The sequence below is a fragment of the Dromaius novaehollandiae genome, chromosome 3, assembly GCF_036370855.1.
Source record: "Dromaius novaehollandiae isolate bDroNov1 chromosome 3, bDroNov1.hap1, whole genome shotgun sequence".
In the NCBI taxonomy this organism is placed as follows: Eukaryota; Metazoa; Chordata; class Aves; order Casuariiformes; family Dromaiidae; genus Dromaius; species Dromaius novaehollandiae.
Window position 1 is genome coordinate 75726248 of NC_088100.1, and position 20054 is coordinate 75746301.

Consider the following 20054-nt stretch of genomic DNA (forward strand, 5'->3'; position numbering starts at 1 on the left):
GTGCAGAAAATGTTGGAAAAACACTTGTGAACCACTGTTAGATAAGCATGATGGAAAAAAAGTCTCTTTTGATGGAAAAAAAGTGAAAAACAAGCTGTAGGCTTTTATAACTAACCTTATTAATAAAAAAAGAAGTGTTGCATCTTAAAAAAAATCCACATGACACAGATAAATAGGGATGAGGACAGAATGTCAAAGTTACCTACTTTGGTTAATTACATTTTAAAATTTACCTAATTTATTTAAAGGTAAAGCAAGAGGATGCTGTAACATGGGCAGGAACAGCAGTTGTGATTCCCAAGTTTTATCCCACGATGGCGTCCAACCAAGTTTGTGTTTGATTCACCCTCTTGCGAAAGGGTGAGGAGTGAGCTCAGGATTTGCCTATTACCCCTCCCATTACAAGCTTGTGAATAGCTAACATTTACCTGGCTGATGGCTAGCAGGTTCAAAACATCTGTATGGAAAATGTTCTGATTTGCCTGGATGAAAGGCACCAAATATTTTATCTTTCAAAATATCATCACCTGAAAACAAACCAATCGACCTGACTTGTGTTTTCTAGCATGAGACTGAATTAGGTGATAGTTTTTAGAAGTGCAAGTGGGAACTGGGTATCAGAGAGAGGTCACACAAATGTTACACAACGATGACTGAACGGACAGCGGTATGATGGGAGACTGGGGCTGCCCTCAGGCCTCCCAGCTGCCCAGATGCTAGGAAAATGAGGCCTTCTCACTGGTAAATACCTGTACAGCGCATAAAGCACAGAAGCACAGATGGCTCCCAGCAAGTTCATTGTAGCTTACAAACCACAGCTAGTCCCCAGATGAAAACACACAAAACAGCACAAGGAAAGGGTTTTCACTCAGGCGAACAGAAAAGAGAAAACATCTCTGACATTTAAACGGCCATGAACTAGGGAAGACAAGGGGAGAATCCAACACGTAGCCTACAGCCTGGGATCATGATGCTAATAGTAAGCATTAAGTCTTTAACCAGAAAGGATAGAAACAGCATCTGGAGATGGACACAGAGCATGTCAGAGCAACTGTTACAGCAACCACACAGCACATCAGGGACTAAATGCAGCTGCCCGGATGCCGTAAGATACCTAGTTCAGCTTTTTTCCTTCTTCTCTTTCACTCCCTGCCAGAATCCCCCACTCCCTTCCTCCCTCACCTTGCCCTGCAGTCCTCAGCACACCGGGGAAGCAGGGCGTGAGGAGAAGGGACCTTGCATTTTTGCAGAGCCCACGGAAGCAGAGCCGGGGTAAACACTGGGCTGCCTCAGCGGCTTCCTCCTGCACTGCCTGCCTTCTCTTCTCGGCATCCTTTCAACATCTCTCCTGGAGCTGAACTCCCTCTCAACTCTCTCCTTAGTCCCCAGCAGCTTCCTGGCAACATTTTAGTGCTCTCCTCCATGAATATATCCCCAGTCTAGCTTGAGAGCTGCTTATCTGATTATGGAGAAAGTCAGAGTGATGAGCCCAAAGCTGGGCGAGAGGCTCACGTTTCAGAAGAGAGTAAAAGCACAGCCGTGGCTGAGGAATACCCAGTCCTGAGCACCAGGTAGTGGTGATGAGCACCACTGAGCTACCTGGGATACGAGAAAGAGCAGCACAGGAACTGCTCTTCAGAAACAGGCTGGTTGCATACTGGGGCCTCCCCTTCCACCCCCAAAGTGGCCAATTCCCATACCCTGTTTAGCCCCATCTCCCTGACTACAGGGATAAGAGACCAGGGGTCCTGCCAGTTTTATCCAAAATGGCCACCTCTTTGCTCCCTCTAAAACTTCTAAATATTTCATCCCAAAAATGTGACAATAAGATTCTCTGAGTGCTCTGAGTTCACAAAGCCTGGTCATTCCACACTCTAGACATCGTTGTAAAACTCCAAGTTTGGAAACAAAAGCTTTTCTGCAATATTTTTTTCAGCCTCCCTGCAAATATTGCAGGATGATCTCTTCACATTTGTGTTAAATTACTACTTGCAGAGGGAATGCTCTAGACAACGTCTACCAAACCGAGCAGCTATGGTAGTTCCAAAATACTTTTGTAACTAGAATGAGCACCACAGATATGAGAACACAAAAAAATCCCAGAACAATTAGGGAAAAACCTCTTCTGCAGCCCAGCAACTACAAGTGCTACATTCCCTATACAACAGTTTGTTGTTATAGCATGTGTGGAGACAGAATTTCTCACACCAAAAGGCTGTTCAGCCAAGTCAAAATTGCAAGCAAAGGGAAAGACTAAAAGGGAGTGTTTCCATTCGGTTCTCTAGAACAGGCAACGCTGCGGATTTCTTTCTTACTGTTGCGCTATGTTCGGGGGGAAGGCAGCGGGGGGAACAGCATGTCATTACAGTGCCACATGCCTGCAGACAGTTTTTTCTGCGGTGCCTTCCCCAGTGATGCAGTCCTGCTTGAGGGTTTGTTTTAAATACAGCTACAGTAGTAAGAACTTGCTCTGTTGCTACAAGGATGGGGAGAAAGAGAAATCAGGGCGGAATTGTAGCTTTTTAACTTACGGTTAGAAATGGCTCTGCCTGCCAGTCTGCTGGGGGTTGAAGGAGGATTGTTGTTATTAACAATTTAAAAGCTATCACAAACTGACAGAGCCAGTAATGGAATCTGTTTCTTGAACATTTTTAGCTCCAAGAAAACCACTACACACACACACACACACACACACACACACACACACACACACAATACCACATCCCTCAGTATAAACCTCAGTTCAGAGCAGAGGATTTCCATCTCTTCTCTCACACCTCAGGATCTGCTCTCATCTGTTTCCTGGGGTTGTACCACACAGCACTTGCTATAAGCCTCACAGCAGGCAGGGGTATAGAAATTACCCATATATAGTCTGCAGTACACCTAAGTTTTACAGGTTATACATGGAAAGGAAACATTTGTACAATTATGGCTTCTGCTAATGGTATGGGTTTCCATTTAGCTCCTATCTTAACTAATATATAGGAGAAGCAGCAAGAAAACAAAAAGCTTAAATAAATAAATAATAAAAAATAACCACAGATCATCTGGCAGCTCCACCACTATCAACGCAGGCAGAATTCTGCACAATTTATGTCCTCTTGCTGTCATAAAATTTACTGTAACCCTGCTGGCTCATGCTCTCCTCACCTTCCACTCATCTCATCCTACATACACCAACAGCCTCACTGCCCAGAGCACGTCATGCCCTGATCCTTTGGTCCACATTCTGCACTTGGACACTGCCAAGTGACCAAGGACTCAGGCCTGTTCGTATTGTGATCAGCAGAAACAGGTTTCCTAAGGGCACTATCCGCATACTGTATAGTGGACATACAACTGCTCCTGCAGAATCAAAGCTGGTTCATTATTACTCATGCTTGTCACAAATGAAATACCTCTCTTGCCTGCAATGACACCTACTACACTGGACCCATGCCATAACGCTCAGTGCCATTATGCTTTTAGCATCAGACATGTAAGAGCTATTTCTCCATTTACAAGCCAAGAGAAACCCTTTAATCTTTTGCATATGGAACAAAAATTCCCCTTTAAATTGCTGTTGGCAGCTCTGTAATAAAATACTTCAAGTGCATGAAGGTTGTCCTCTTCAACACAAGTTACCAAAACATGAAAGGCAACCTAACACTGGATTCTTTAGAGCCAAACCAGATTAGGGAAGCAGGAGGGGAAGGAAAAAAAGCTGCTGTCAAATACAACTACTGACATTTGACAGACTCACTCACTGCATTAACACAGAAATATCATCAGCCCCAAGTTCTAAACAGCAGTTGTGAGTTAAGCACACAAATTTCTTGCCATTTGTCCTATGAAACTAAAGCCAGTGTTCAAAAGGGGCTTTTGTCCCCCAAATTACTTGAGTATTTATCCTCTGGAGCAGGGACTGCCTTGCAGTTCAAACAGTATCACAGAGGGCTCCTGGTCCCAGACCAGGAGTCAGATATTAGGACAATGCAATGATTATTATGAGTATAAATAGTCGAACTGCTGCAGAACAAAGCGAGAGGGGATGGCTCAGCATTCTCAGTATAAAGAGGAAACATCCTCCTTTATTTAGGTCTGAAAGTGTTTGAGCTGAACCAGCAGAGCTAAATATATGCCACTTATTCACTCCTTGGATCTGAAAGTTGGGTTCTGAGGTACCACAGTGCTTTCACTCCAAATTGACTATGATAGGGTGCTTCTCTTACAGTTCTTTTCATCTGAAAAGCCAGTTACCTACGTGCCAGTAAGGGCCTTACTAGAGAGCACAATTAGCAGAGACTCTCCAGAAGAGAAATGACATTCTGAAGACAAACAAAAGCGTATCAGGTAAAAGGACCTCTCAGTCCCATCACTCTTTCCTATCACAGAATGCTTATGCTTATCTTCTGCTCTGTCCACACCTACAGTGATGAAGGTAACACCAGGCACTGAAGTCTGCCCTTCGAGCAATGAAATCAACCTATAATGGGCTATTATGGAATGCAATAAGCTTCCCAATTCTGGAGTATCAGGTGAGCAGCCCAACTGCCATATATAAAAATCATATCCCAACTGCTACCTCTGCTTCTTCAATTAACGAACAGAAGAAAAAGGTCTCCTAGGACCAACGTGAAAAGGTGGTTTCATCATCAGATCACAGTGGTAAATCACTTAGTCTGGTTTACAGAAAAAGCTTCCTTTTACATTGTCAACTCAGCCAGGTACCAATCACAGCTCACACTGGAAAAGATGGCGAATATAGTCCTGGCTGCTTTGCTACAAACCACATCAGCCAAGCAGACAGTTCCAGTTGGCACCAAGAGTCACAAGTCTCAAAGTACATCTGTGTTCCTCTACAATCACCTTCTTGCCACAGAAAGTCTCATTTCTGAGACCTTGCCTAAAGCCAGAAACAGAACTGTGCAATAATACTAGTTGTTCCTCTGTCAGGAGACAGCTGCATCATATCCAGAACATTCATGACAGAGAGATCCCTCAAGGTAAAGGGCACAGTTTGGGGAGAACTACGCTGCTACAGAAACTGGGCTCTTGGTTACAAAAGTCCACGTGACAGTCTGGGCTGATGTTTCAGTGCTTCCAGAGAGTGTCACCAAACATTCCCAGCTAGGAACAAAATTACGTTTAAAGGGACATAGTAAAATAGATACAGACTAGAATGTACTAAGGGAACCATCGGCCTTTCAGTGTGCAGTGATGCATCCACTTTTAACTGATCGGGATGAACCAGCTCTGCTTTTTGTTTGTTTTTACTGAAGGCTGAGCTTCCTTCCGCTCTGACGGATTCTGCGCCCTCCATGGCCTCACAGAGGCTGCTGTCTGCTGATAATCGACAACAGCACCTTTCTTTTTGCCAGCTTATCAGCAAGAGGTGGCTGGCTGAGCCTAATCGGGCAATATTCACTGCTACAGGCAACTCAGTACCTTCCGCTGCCTTGCATATCCCAGCAGTTACAGGCACTTTGGGTTCGGTCATGCCAGGTGCTTGGAGAGAACACAGAGCTGTTGCCGAGTACAGGGGGCTTTCAAATCCCTGCAGAGGACTGCATCCTGCAGCATCCCACAAATGTGGCTGATACATACGGGGCGGCAATGTGCATCACATAGTGGGCTGTTAATCTCACCGTTCTTAATGCACTCCTCAGCTGTGCTCTTGCAGCCTGGGAGCTCATCCATTCATTCTGGCAGCAGACTGCTGCTGTAGGTTGCTGTTAGCTCCAGCATTACAAATAACCTAAGAACAAGTCCTTTGGATTATCACTGCATTCAAAAGAGGACTCACATCAGTCTGCTTATTAATCTGACCTTCTGATCAGAAGCAAAAAAGAATCTAAGCAAGGAATAAGACAGCAAGAAAGCAAAAGGCTTTTTTTTGCTGTCCATTCTTACTAGCATCATCGTTTTTTACTGGTTCTTTCCCCTCCCTTCCTATTAGAGGGAAGACATGGCATAATGGTAAAAGCCACTAATGGTAAGATGGTATGGGACTGGGGGGATCACTCAACTAAGTTAACAAGGGCTAAATCCAAAATCACAGATGCCACTATGCCAAGCACTAAAGCATCTGGCCCTGAGGGTAAAATCCAGGTAAAATCCCTGATTTATGCAATGAGTGTCCCTGCAGAACATGAGAGCACAGAGCATAAGGCAACTCAGTATGGTACCTGAACGACCAGCCCACTGAGGAAACTGGATTAGGAGGGAAAGGCTGAAGCACAAAGAATCTAAAGATTCTGCCACAACTGAGATCCAGTGCCCTATTAGACCCTGGGTCCAGAGATCAGTCCCAAATGCAGATTACTCTGGTGTTTCTTCCAAAGGCAGAATAAATGTCCTCTCAAGTGGGATAGCCCATGAAGTAGCATTTCCCATGGTTATCATACCTCATCCCTTCCACTGCTGTATACCCACCCATTTTGGGTAAGAGCATCCTCAGCAAAGGGTGGGGCCAGCTGGGCCTTTTTCTGCAACCTAAGGGGATTTGAATCCAACATCTCCCATTCTCAAGGAGCACACCCCAACCACGATGCTCACTCTGCTCCAGGTCCCCCTAGTGTAAATGGAGTCCTACTCCCTGACCAGAGAAGAGGAGGGACACTTCTCATGCATCCAGATGGAAAGAGGTACTTTAAGCTGTAGTCACTGCTCCAAGAACTTCTTATACATTTTACTTGAAACACTTCCAGGATAAAAAGTATTAATAGTTTTTCCAGATGAGGACAAGGGTACAGGATTATCCTGCCTCCCACTCCCTATTCTGCTTATGTGAATGCACCAACTATAATGTTAAAAATTATCCTTGCTCTTATTTTCCTCCTCTGGCCCAAAGCATCACGAAGCAGATCACTTGCATAAAAAAATATTCAAACTCTTCTACCTCTTCTGATTACATTTATAAGAAACTTCCCCAGTAGTTTATATGGAGCTTAATTTGGTGGGCACCTTTTGAAAGAGTATTGTGTGCCTACCACATCAAGCCCCTCACAGAGGGGCAAAAGGTTGTTAGTTAATTGATCGTGATCAGATTAGGATGAGACTTGCTCAAGATTCAGGCTTTGTGAGAATGCACAGAAGCAAAATGCTAGGAACAACTTCCTAGGTAGAGAGCAAAGAAACTCCTAGAGGCACTTCCAAGGCAAGAAACAGCTCAGTGCTTTCCTAATTGCTATTTTGGACATGGTACTTAACCCATCTCAAATATCTCTGCATCTAAGTTCCCTCAAAACCAGGATTGTGAAGTTCTGTTTCTTTGTCCTTTCTAGAGAATGGTTGTAATATACTCAGATGTTGAGGTAATAACAGAACAAAATACTTGTTCTGTTAATGTACAGCTTATTCTGAAAGGGAACTTATTCTGCAAACCCCACTCAATACACCAATAAGCGTACATATCCAGATACAATTAGTCTGCCAAACTGACCTGGTTCCTCCTTCCACAAAGGACACTAAATGAGATCTTCCCTCCCTTTTTATGGGCTAGCTCCTTTTTATTTTTCTTCCTCCTTTTAAATAACATTCACTTTTAACCACAAACCACGATAGTGCAGAACTACCACAGGAACTGTGGGAACCACCAATGGCAGTCTTTGCCCTGTGCTACATAGATGGTCAACCTAGATGGCCACAACAGGCTGTCCTGCCCTTAAATAATAAGTTTATGGATTTCCAATGGGTTACATGCCAGACTATGATTAGATGAAAGAATTCTCAACAGAATAAATTTGTCGTGAGCATCTCTTCAGAGTGCAATGCAACACAGTGTTGTGTGCTAGACAAGAAAAGAAAGCTTCTTGTAGGCAACCCACTGCAAAGTAACTATTTTGATTTCTCCAGAAACAAAGAATTTAGTATGCAGCTCTTACAAAACAACAATATAGCTATTTTGAAAGTTCTTTTAGCCCATTCCAGGTTAAAGTGGATATAATATTTGCTATTCTGTTGAATTCACAATTTATGATTATATTCAGCAGGCCTCAGTAAATCAGGTCTGACAGTTACCCCTGCAAGCAATCTTTACATGTGAGAACAACTTACCCATTACGATGACAAATACAAAACTAGCCAGTGTCAGTGATGACCCACTGTTGACCATGTTGATGAGCAGCTTGAATAAAGGGTATAGCAGCAATAAGGCCCAGAAAAGCCAGTTCAAAAGTGTCCATGGTCTTCGAGGTGGTACTATAGGGACTGCAGGGTAGGTTCCTGTTCTGTAGTACTCTTCCTGGAATGCATCCTGGTAGGACAAAGGAGGGCAACAGTTAAATCTCCATCTGCCAACACAACCAGCCATTCCTGACTTTGTTGTCTCTCTGGCTGCACACTTATAACACCCTGGGGGAAGACCAAAGACCAAGTCACGGCTGAAAATCTTGTACTTTTAAGTTAATAAGCCTGTACTCAGGAAAGAACTTGCATTGATTTGTCCATCCTGTCTTTCTCCTACACACAGGAGTCTGAAAATGTCAGGCCTAGAAAGTACAACTAGCTCACTAAAATGAAAAGGATGGGGAAGGGGGAAGAGAACATGACGTACACTCTTGCAGCAATGCAAACATCACTGTTGCACCTCCTGCAAGAGCCAAAGCTGCTGAACAAATATGGTATACCACAGAAGTGTTTGGGCTACATCTTCAACGCTAAATCCTCTGCTCCCTGATGTTTTCCTTAAACAATGCTCTAAAAGAAAATCTGCAGTCTGGACAGAAAAGGGAAGCAGACACCATCATGCCCCATACTCAAAAGAACACTGTTCCCTCCTGTTCCTTTTCTTTGTCCCATAGATGTAATCTTGTTCATCTTGCCATTTACCCTTTGAAAGAAAGTTTGGATGTTTAACTTCTCTACAGACAGTTGAGTATGCAAACAGTTTAAAGAGTCTCTCAGTGCCTTTAACTAAAGAACTCTCTGTTTTAATATAATAGGAGGGTAGTGGGGTGAGGGTTTGCTGTTGTTGCTGTTGGGGAAAGAAAAAAAAAAAAAAAAAAAAAACTTAGAAGGCTTAGCATTCAGTACCTTCCTCTAAAGCCTACCTGGGTGAACAGCGTGGCCTTTACCAACATGATCAACTCAAGATAACAAAGTTGGTGGGAAAAACAACTATTCCTTACGGTTCAAAAACTAAAGATCACTAATTTGTACTAACCACATAAAACTGGTTAATTAATAAAGTCAGAATTAGCCTGGCATAAAAAGAAACCTTAATTTAGTCAGAATGAAGTGCTAAATTTCTCCTGAAGAGGATGCTTCACGAGATGCTTCACGAGTCTCTCCAAAACTTGGCAAAACCAGGGCTGTCCTAAGCAACCACAAGATTATTTTTACTATGCTATGATTTCATATTTACTTATACCCCAGCTGACACAGACAATTCTTTAATTATTTAATGGCAATTACAGGCTGCTACCATTTCATCTAATTCAAAGGGAACATTTAGCTTTTAAGAGATTACACAGTAATTACAGCATAGCACTCTCTTTATTGAGATTAGAAAAATTATGACTGTTTTGTGCACATGGACTAGACTGTACTGGGATCATTATGGCCAATTAATTAGCCATCTTTGACAAATTCCACAGTGTTTGAAGTCTTCTTTACAGTGCCTTGAGGAGTCTTGTTTAGGACTGGGTTTAACACAGGGCTACTAATCATTAGTAAATTGAATTCTACTGTATATGATTACCTTTCTAAACACCAGTAATACCCAGAGAAAATTAAGGATCTCTATTATCACTATCACCACTAGGGAGCCTAAGACTACAGGCAGCAAGCAAGACATACTTAAAACAAACATGTTTTCCCTTCTGTTCGTTTTCCTCAGCATTAGGGGCAGCAAAACGGTAGAAAAGGTCTCAGCAAGAGGTTCGAGACAGACAGAAGGATTATACAGCAGACAAAAGGATACAGCTGTCTTCACCTCCACTCCATGTTTTACACCATAGTGGGGAATGGCTCCTCGATTTAGTTACGATTCCTTGCCCTTAGAAGGGCTCACAGTCCCTGCAGAAGAGGTCTGTGGTTTGACTTGCCCTCTGTGCTTCTGTGAGGGTGCCTCTGGTACCCATGAACAGCTTAAGTCAGCATCTGAACCCATGATGCACCTCAACACCCTCCCCCATCCCTGTCCCCAAATTCCCTTTCATTCCCCCTGCACACAGAATTTCTCAGCTTGCAACAAATCTCACCCACCCAAGTATTATTTTCAGACTTGGAAACATGGTCCCTGCCAGTGTCCCTACTAAATTTGATTTACTTCAGCCAGCGGGGTGGTAAAGAGATGGGGGGAAACCAGGGGATGCCTGTCATCCTGGGAGAGGCCAACTCTATTCTTCACCTTCGCTGCACCAGGGAGGTCTGACTACTGCCCTTTCATGAAGAAATTCACACAGAAGGAGTATCCAAAAATATCTTCTTTGTTCCCAGACACTAAAGTTCTGTAGACTTTCCCCTTTCAGCTGTACTTTACTAATTCCCTAGGGCAATTTACCATATATTTTCATGCTGTTTTCCATGCTTCTCTTGCAAGTGAGAAGAGTTAGAAACTTACTTTCTTTTTAATGGAAATTAAGTTGCTCAAGCAGCACTTCTAGTCCAGGAGCTGAGGCTGTAAGGAGGTGGGTGGAAAAAAAAAATCTATGCAAGGGCTGGCAGAGTTGTGACTATTAAGCAGTAACGCCTCAGACTGGGCACTAGCGTGCTGAAGTCCCTGCTAAAGGCAAGGAGAATCTTTCAAGCAATAGCTTGAAAGGGGGAAAAAATTGAAAGAAAAAAAAAAAAAAAGACACCCCAGGTTATGCCTCTGTCATCATCTGCCATTAACCAATACAGTAGTGGCTATTTGCAGGAAGACAAAATTCACCCCACGTGAGGAAGAAGCGTTAAGGACATGATGCTTAATGCAAGCCAGGGTCAGGAAGGAGAACAGTGTTTGGCTTCTAAGAGCACAGTGCCATTGCTCATGTGGAAAGGCCCCGCTCATCACATTTGCAGCAGTGGCTAAACCGGCAAACGCAGTGATAAGGAGCAAGAACATAAACGTGCCAGATTTCCAGAAAGCAGTATCTCATTTTGAGGAATATAACTGAGACCTGGCAATGAGGTAACAAGATAGTACAAGCTTTTTTCAAAGCTTCTGACCCCCTTATTAACAACAGAAAAGGTCACATCCCTTGATGCCCACTAACAACTGATTTCATCAGTCATTTAAATAGTTTTGTGTCCCTGATCACCATGATTGCATGGCACTCCAGCCTGGAGCTCTACACCCGTGGCAGGCCTACTACTAAATTATGCTATTAAAGCATATTTCGGCACTGCTCAGTAGAGAAGGGAAGCATGGAAGAGTTTTACTATTAACTTGTTTCCACACAATCCCTCACTGAAATGCTAAAATCAAAATACATTCTGCCATGCTTTGAGGAGAGCAGGGCCAAAGGATCGTAGCACCCTTCAGGACCAAATCTTTCACACTGAAGCCAGAGCAGTTTGACTGACAGCTTGCAGAATGACCCTGCTTACTCCTACCTCCTCTTCTACCACAGCCTTGCGCTGGGACTTGCAGAAAAAGACAGAGCAGGGATTAGTGATAGCTCTTGGAGCCTCCCAGCTGAGGAATGCCTCTGAATGCACCTGCACGCAGAGAGGAGGTTCGTGGGGCCAAACTCTGCCATGCAGCTCTGCAAAGAGTGCAAAATCTCTCAACAAAGACGTCCCAGAGCTGGCAGCCAGCACGCGATACGGAAAAGCTCAAGCCACCCTGAATCAACCAACAATTGCTGTGTGCTGTCTCCCCCCTGTACGGCTTAAGAAGATACTATAAAAATCGCCAAAAATAAGCAACAGCACATGCAACCATGATGCAAGATACAACAGGAACCTGTTTTTCAGTACCATGCATACCTTCCTTGTCTTATTTTAAAGCAGAAAGTGGAGTGCTACAATCAAAATAGACAAAGCAGCTGATGAGTGCATATATTGCAATGAATTATTGTTCTTTGAATACAGATTTTATACATTTTATCATATAAATATTTACCAACTCTGAAGACATTAACCTGAAACAGAATTCATTTTTGGAAGCAGCACTCAGGTGGCAGTGCTGCTTGTTATCTAATCTAAAAGCCAAAGATCTTTTTAAAGAAACACATCAAAAAGGTGAAATAGAATTGTGTTTTTCTTCTCCTTTGGGCTTTATCTCAAAACTCTTAACAAGTCGTCCCTTGTTCCCCACTATAAACAAACAATCTGTATTCTCCTAAATAGTGTGGTTTTACAGAGACATGGGCTTGTGTAAATAAGGAATAACTGCAGTGAAATAAGTGTTTCACTCATGTAAAACAGCTGAAGGAAGGGGAAAAAAACATATTAGAAAAACACTACTTTTAAAGGAAAGGAAAACTGAACACACATTCCTTCCTGCTGTACTTAAAAGGGAAGCTACAGACTTAACCAACCAGCAAACTAAGTTGTTATAAAGAAAAAAGCAAGATGGATGCACACTCCGTTTGAACTAGAAATAACTGAGCGTTTGCCAAATAAAAACCAGAAAACTTGAAGTGAAATAATGGAGAGGATGCAATGGGAGATTCAGGAAAACAATCATCGCACTCATTCAATTTATGTTCTTGTCTTGCAAATGTCTAAACATTATCTTAGGCACATGAAACAGGGTTAGAAACAAAGTCATAGTAGTAGGAAGTGGACTGTTGTACTGTTCAACTAAAAGACCATTTGCATTTATATTCCTGTACAGAAAGCACAGGCTGAAAGGTAACATAATGCCTTTCTGCAAAAATGTGTAAGATATAGTGTCTGAATCAGGTGTTAGTGGCACAACTTAAAAGAAGGGACACTCAAATGCAAGCCAGTAGATCTACAACTGAGGTCTCAAAACACATTTATTTTGCATATTCCTACCAGCAAGCTGCTTACAGAGACAATGAATTAAACAAAAAAGTGATGATTTGAAGCTGAGAAAGACTAGAAAACAGTCAATTCAGAAATGCTAACGTGGTGTTTCAGATTGAGTACAACAAATCACAGCAAAGTTTTGCTGCCATAGCGAGAGGAAAACAGAGCTTAGCTGCGCAGTCTGCCATGTTTAAACCATCAGCAGTGCTGTATTCCAATCTGAGTACATAATGTAGACCAATTTATTCCAGTAAATCAAGCAGCCAGGCCCTTGTGCCTTGCACACCTATAACTCCCACTGATTGAAATACGAGTGTTGTGCATATTTAAAAATCACATCCTGCAACCACCATCTCCCACGTTCATAAAAACAGGAAACTCGAGAAACATATTCTGATAATATGAAGAATGCACATGGAATTTGAGAAGAACCCTCCCCCCCGATACTGAACAAGCACACAGTCATTATTATTCTGACCCTATCCTATGCAATTAGGGATCTTAAATGCATGCCCTTTGTGCACAAAACATGAAAGCAAATTATCAGGCTGTCCAGTTAATATCAGTTACTTGCTTTGGTAATAAAAATAAATAAATAAAACCCAACCAGCTAAAATGAGACAAATCAGTTCTAATACATTAAAACTAAATATACCTCATTTAGCGCAAGAATTACTTCTTGATTTAGCATGTACCTTGAAGTGGAAAGAAATCCTTCTACCAATCAGGAGGCAGTTTCATTTTTTTGTATCCCTATGCAACTTTCTGAAAGAGAGAGAAAAACTATTCTCTCACTGAGGCTGACCCAAGTTCTCTGTCACTTTGCTTCTAGAGAAACAGAGCACCTGGACTAAGCACACACAAAAAAAAAAAAACCCCAAACCTCCAAAGCACCACCAATTGCTATGCGCACTGCAAAGATCCACTACCAGTATAAGTAACTGAGCACTGGTGGCTCATCAGTGATTTCCAGACAAAAAAACCAACCTTTTCTTGATACAGCTTGTGGAGCCAGTTAGAACATTCCTGCTCATCTTGTGGGACTTCCTCTAATGGAATCCGCCTGCACATGATAAACAGGAAAAATTAAAGAATATTAAATAGTTTGACTATGGGGAATACCACTTACATTTTATATATTGATTATTACACAGGATATTCATTAAATTTTTTCTACTTTTTTGTGGTAAACAGTTACACAGAGGCCTTACAAGCAACTTTCCTTCTCTGTTAGACTGACTTGGCGCAGGCTGTGAGGATTAAAAAGAAAAACAGACAGATGCACACGTCTACACTGTTGGAAGAGGGGCCCACACAGACAGGTAGGGCCAGCTGGTCCTGCAATTCAGAACGCGAAAAAGGAATTAAAACGCAGATTACTTACCTTACATATAAATCTGCATGGTATTTCTTTCCATTTAGAACTCCCAGTAATGTTGGATTCTCATCATTTCTAAAATTGAGGGTCGAATCATAGACCGCCGAAACTACAAGAAAAACAGGATATGTGATTACCACAGTAAAAAGCAATACCTTAACATCATTACAGTCCTTCTGATGAATGAAACTAAAAGTAAAATGATTCTTTGGTAAAACACCAAATGAATAGAATGGAAAGTAAGTCTCTCTCTCAGACAAGGAGTACATTTAAATATGAATTCATCAGCAATGGCACCATAGTTTCAGCTGTCACCAAGGTAAAGATGACAATGCAATATTCAACAGGCAGGTTTAAAGAAGCCAAATATCCAGTGACCTTTTCAGGAACTACACCAGTAGAATTAAAAGTTTGTTCTCCACCTTTTTCTCCTTCCCCATCAGATGCAGGATGCTGGGGGGTAGGGAATACATAGTTAAAGTGACTGACCTTAAAGTGACTACCTAGAGAACACCCTGGGAGCTGAATGGCTGAAAAACTATTAACTTACTTAATTCACTGTGATGGGACAGAGGCCAAAAGCCCCCAGAAGAACTGAGCAAATAAGCAGGCAGATAAACACTTATGAAAACAATGAACAATACATACAGTTTGACTCGCAACCGGTAAAGTTTTGTGAGAGACATCCTACAGCAAGAGGGTTTAATGCAACTATGAATTGTTGAGGTTCAAACCACCCCCAGCCCCCATGCACATTACTGGATAACTGATGCATTTGCTACACGGCAAAGAGAAACAGAGTAACAGACCATGAGGAGTCCAAGCTGGCTACTGCTATGAAGATACGCAACTGTGGTGAGTGTAACCAGCATCTGCATTTCACCAAACTAAGCTGCACTCAAACTTTCAGCCTCAGCAGAACACTGTTTCTGCAGTTCTGGACTATGCGGTAACAGTACAGCATTTGCAAAATTCATTCTTAGTTTACTTCAGACAGCGCCAAAATACAATTTCTAGAAAAAAAAAACAAAGTGTTTCAAAAGTAACAATCTTTGTATGCAGGATCTGAACAAGCTTGTATGTTAACTTCTTTATTACCAACATAGCCTTAAAGACACTGTTTTCCCGATGTGTCATAAAATTAGCAGAGATCGGTTTTCCAGACACTGGCACTACTTGTGCACCACGGTATGAATTCTAGGATCAGTGACAGCAGCAACAACAGAAGTGACTACACGTACTTCATCTGTAGCTTGCTGTACTTTGGTTTCCTGCTCTAGAGTTTGACAAAAACAAACATTGCCGGGAATTTTTTTTTTTTATTGTAAGAGCTCTTGACCCATGTAGGAAAGCCTTCTATTATGCAGCACAGATTTGGTTTTATTTTTGAAGTCTCTCTAGCTTTGTGAGATAAATATAGCTTAGGCACAACATTCAGCCCAGCAGAAATTCACCACAATGTTTGTTATTGCAAAAGAGAATTTCTAGCATGTAACAGAATAGCCCAGCTTTAGCGCTGCAAGAAGCCCTGAAAGCAGAGACCAAAACCATGCCCCTACTTACAGACTACCTGCTACATATGACTGTATCCCTCAATATTAAGTCTGCTTTTCTGTCTACAACTGAGGAGAGTTTTTAGCCCAAACTCACAACTACAAAAGCCAAAATCTGCCTCAAACACACTACTTCTTTCATTGTACAGTAAAAGTAGGAAATTACATTTTTGTTTAAAAAATTATCTACCTCTGCTTTAAAATTTCTTAGTGCAAAAGGATTTTACTAATCCATGTTCTGTAATTGTAAGAAGGCAAAAGCTTAACTGTACAGGATGAGCTTGTTAAGATTATTCGTTAGTAACATGAGATTACTCTAACAACAACATGGAAACTGTAAAGGAAAGTACGATTTAAATAGTATTTGTCCTTTTTTTCTTTTAAGAGAGGCCTATATTTGAGTTTTGATACAGATTGGGTTCTTGTTCATACGCATTAGAATACAATTCTCCTGTTCTGAAAAAACTTCTGCAGCATTGGTCAGGAACAACTTTATATGCTGACAGGCCATACACACAGTATTTTCCCTTCACTCCAGGGCAAGAAAAAAAACCTCCATTCCAGGTCGTAACTGATCAGCTGATAAATCAGTTTGATGGCCTGTCCTTTGGGAATTCTTTTTAATATTGCACTAAAATCTTCTGGTTGCAAATCTAACACAAGGCTGATATATGCAGGAGTAAATAGATATCTATTATAGCTGGAAATAAAGTAACTGTAATAAGTAAACTTTTTACAGCTTTTCCATTTTGAAAGTGCAGAAAAAGAACATCTTTAGAAGTGTCAAATAGACTGCACAGAATTAAAATTTGCCAGAAAGCTGCACAACCAAAGCAGAACTAGTATGCTGTGTGACAAACTGATATTTTTTTCATGAATACTTTGAAATTGCATAATTAGAACTGGACAGGAAGCAGATTTCTCATCCGAGAGCTTAAGAGTCCAGAAATTTCTCATTCTAAATCAAGACCAAAAAAAAAAAAAAGTATCTTGAAAACATTCCAACTGTCTTATCTTCAGACTCGTTTTGGCAATGTTTCAGAAGTTTTGCTTTAATTATGAAATGACATACATTTCTTAAAGGAATTCTCTTAGATCAAAATCTTTTTCATTAAAAAACAAAGCTAATTCAACAATATCAAGCCTTTTCAGAGGCTCAGAACAAATTTGTTCAGCTGAATTGCTGTTTTCTGACAAAAGCAGCTAGGTTTTGTTTTATTTTCAAATCTCTGAGCAGCTCCCTTTTATATCTTTAGCTTTTGGTTCCCTTTATAGCGTTACAGCAGAGAACTACATATTCTAGTGGACTTAAGAAATCTCTGGATTACATATTCAGACAGTATTTTCTTACATTTTTTAACTGGCCTCTTGAACTCCACGCATTACTTTGTGGACAAGGTGGGTAACGCCAGATTCAGTGCCTGACAAATTGACCTAAAAGCAACGAGAACGCCAACACGCAGCTTCCCATTAGCACAGTGATCTGAAATGAAGACTCAGGGAAAGGGCGGGAGGAGAAGGTGGAATTCACTGTACTGCTGGTACAACAACCATCTCAGCCACAATCCTTTGACTTGTTTAACATTTTCTTGCTCCTATAAAGGCGAGGCCATCCTGGTCAAAAATATCCATCCACTCAAACTTGGAAGCTTGCTCAGAGAGGATTGGGAGCTCCTAGCACTGAGGAAATCCAGGACCAAAGTGCAGCTCATGAAAAAAAGAAAGTCACTGAAAACCCCACTCCACGAGAACATCACCCTAGAATTTATTTTTATGTTTTCTCTCTAGTACAGTAGTTTCTAGCATACACAATTGGAGGAAGAAGTTGACAACTTGGAATTATCTACAATCCATCATGAAGCACATCTTTAAATACAATCCTAACTAGATAGAAACAACTGAACGGAACTGCCTGATACATAGGTAGCAAAAATAACTTAAATATATGCTTTACAATACTTAGTTTATTACTTAGAGTAAAAAATAAATGTCATAAGTGTTTTAGAAAAAAAATAATCTTCATTTTCATTTACTTCTATGAAGAACAGTACGAGCAAGGTCTCCGATACAACCCAACAGCAATTTAAAACTGAAAATGAAGTTCCCTGTACTACTGAACTAGGAGAGATGGCCACTGATACAAATATTCGGACGAGTTAAAAAAAAAAAAAAATACTAAAACCACTCCTATACAAAGCAGAATGCCCATGAAAATATCTGGATTTTTGACAGGAAGTCATTAAGGAAAAAAAAGAATACTATTTTTAACTTATGAAGGCAGCAGACTAAATAAACTTGTTTATTTCACAGGGGATACTTTAGGGACAGAGTTCCTTTCTGAAGGATCATTAGAACAAGATTTTTTGAATGATAACTGCAGCCAGAGCAGTGTCGACCTCTTTAGACTACGGTACCTCCACAGAGGCACCACTGGTGGTGTTATTCTTGGGATCATAAAAAAACATTGATTGTGCTTTATTAGAGATGAAGGAAAAATACAAAAAACAAAAACACATACACATCAGAGGTTCTGGCAGTCTATCAGAGTAAAAATGCGTTCACTCATAATCAGATCTATAAAGTTATCTCCATTTAATTGGGGGGGGAGGAAGAAGAGTTAAGAGGAATGTTTATTTTTTGTGTGAAAAATATTTTTGTCCAAATATATCTGCTTATATCCACAGATATGGTACCACTGGGTATGGAGGTAGTTCTCCATGCATGCATCTTCCTACCACATTAAATAAACTGCATCTGAATCTGATTTTTCAAGACAGGCGAATCTGCCAGACTGGTTTCACCTGTGCTTGTCTCCAACAGAAACAGGACGACTGCACTGGTTAGTACTGGGAGTTGAGATAAAGTTTCAGAAAGGACCAACTCGTTATCACTGCTACTGTGACAGGGCTGCAGATCTACTTTTGGGTGAATCACCTCTACTGCCACCGGAACTAGCATCCATCCATCCAACAGAGAGGAGCCTCAGACAGCTGGAAGCACACCACTGTCAGAAAGGAGGAAGGAAGAACAGAGGAAAAGGAAATGCTGACCTCTGTCACATCCAGCTTGGAACTGGATCCAAACCTTTGGCTTCCCTTCACTGCTGTGTTATGCTGCAGCTAGCTCCATTAGCAAGGCACTCCAGTCAGGCCCACTGCCCCTTGTGGAAAAGCAGAAAGTGTATTAGCCTAAGTGTCAGGCCCCAAAATGGGCTCAGATAGCTCAGTGCCATGCCTTTCAGAAGTGCGCAGGAATACCCTACTACAGATTTCCCGGTCACTGAAATGGAGGTGAACTGCACTGCAAGATAGACAGGTCAGCCTATAAGAGTCATTTTCTTGTAGATCATTAGAGAAGCAGTCACTGAACTGAAGCTCTGAATGTCTGCACATCATCATTGCTTTTTCCGCAGAAGTACAGCATCAGTCACACTGACGCTCTTTGGATGAAGTAATTTGAGACTTTAACATAAGCAAGGGATAGGGTCAATTGCTGGGCCACATTACGAAGCACAGCCTAACAGTGAAACTCAAGGCATATACAGCGAACAAGTCAAATCATATGCATATACCAATATGAATATTTACAAGAAAATAAAAAATCCCCAAACTACTACAAAATAGACCCTCTGCATATATTGACACCTACAGCAACATGTCATTGCTTGTAACTTGGGCACCAATTATTACTGCAGGTTGAGAGAGAGAAGTGGTCAAATCCTATTGGCATTCATATAAAAATGGAGTAATTTCTAGAAAGAAATTACATTTTTAGATTATGGGTTCTGTCAAAACAGACTTCCATCATATTCTCTATTAAAAATAAAAACATTTATGGGCTTCCTTGTCACTAGGAAAGCCTTTCAAATGTTCTTCGCTTGCACCCCTTCCTCCAGAGGAGGGATCCGAATACTAACTCAGACATTGCAAAAAGTGACAAGGCAGGCACAACAGCATATCCACAGGAATTTGCAGCTGACAGCTATCTGTGATCATCTATCAAACAAGACTACTTTCCTCAGAGGTATGTTGGCTGGATTTTTAAGCTATACCATTCAACAGCAAGTATCTATGAAAAGCTATGGCCTTCTGCGCTTCTCATTGAACCCTTGTACAGAACATTCTCGCTAGCCTTACCTTGTTTGATCTAGCAAGTCATTTCTTCTGGATTGAGGTAGTAACACACAGTTTCCCAGGTACATAAGCAATTTA

General features: G+C 41.4%; 1 protein-coding gene across 2 annotated transcripts in view; it reads right to left on the minus strand.

Moving 5' to 3' along the window:
• The window catches only part of AGPAT4 (1-acylglycerol-3-phosphate O-acyltransferase 4), an 88456-nt gene that overhangs the window by 4944 nt on the left and 63458 nt on the right, over positions 1 to 20054 (minus strand). For both annotated transcript variants that reach the window (XM_026109877.2, XM_026109879.2), the window contains exons 6-8: positions 14297 to 14399; positions 13900 to 13975; positions 8041 to 8239 (exon numbers count right to left, since the gene is read on the minus strand). In XM_026109877.2, the coding sequence (XP_025965662.1) occupies positions 8041 to 8239; positions 13900 to 13975; positions 14297 to 14399 (378 nt within the window). The remainder of the gene's footprint in view (positions 1 to 8040; positions 8240 to 13899; positions 13976 to 14296; positions 14400 to 20054) is intronic.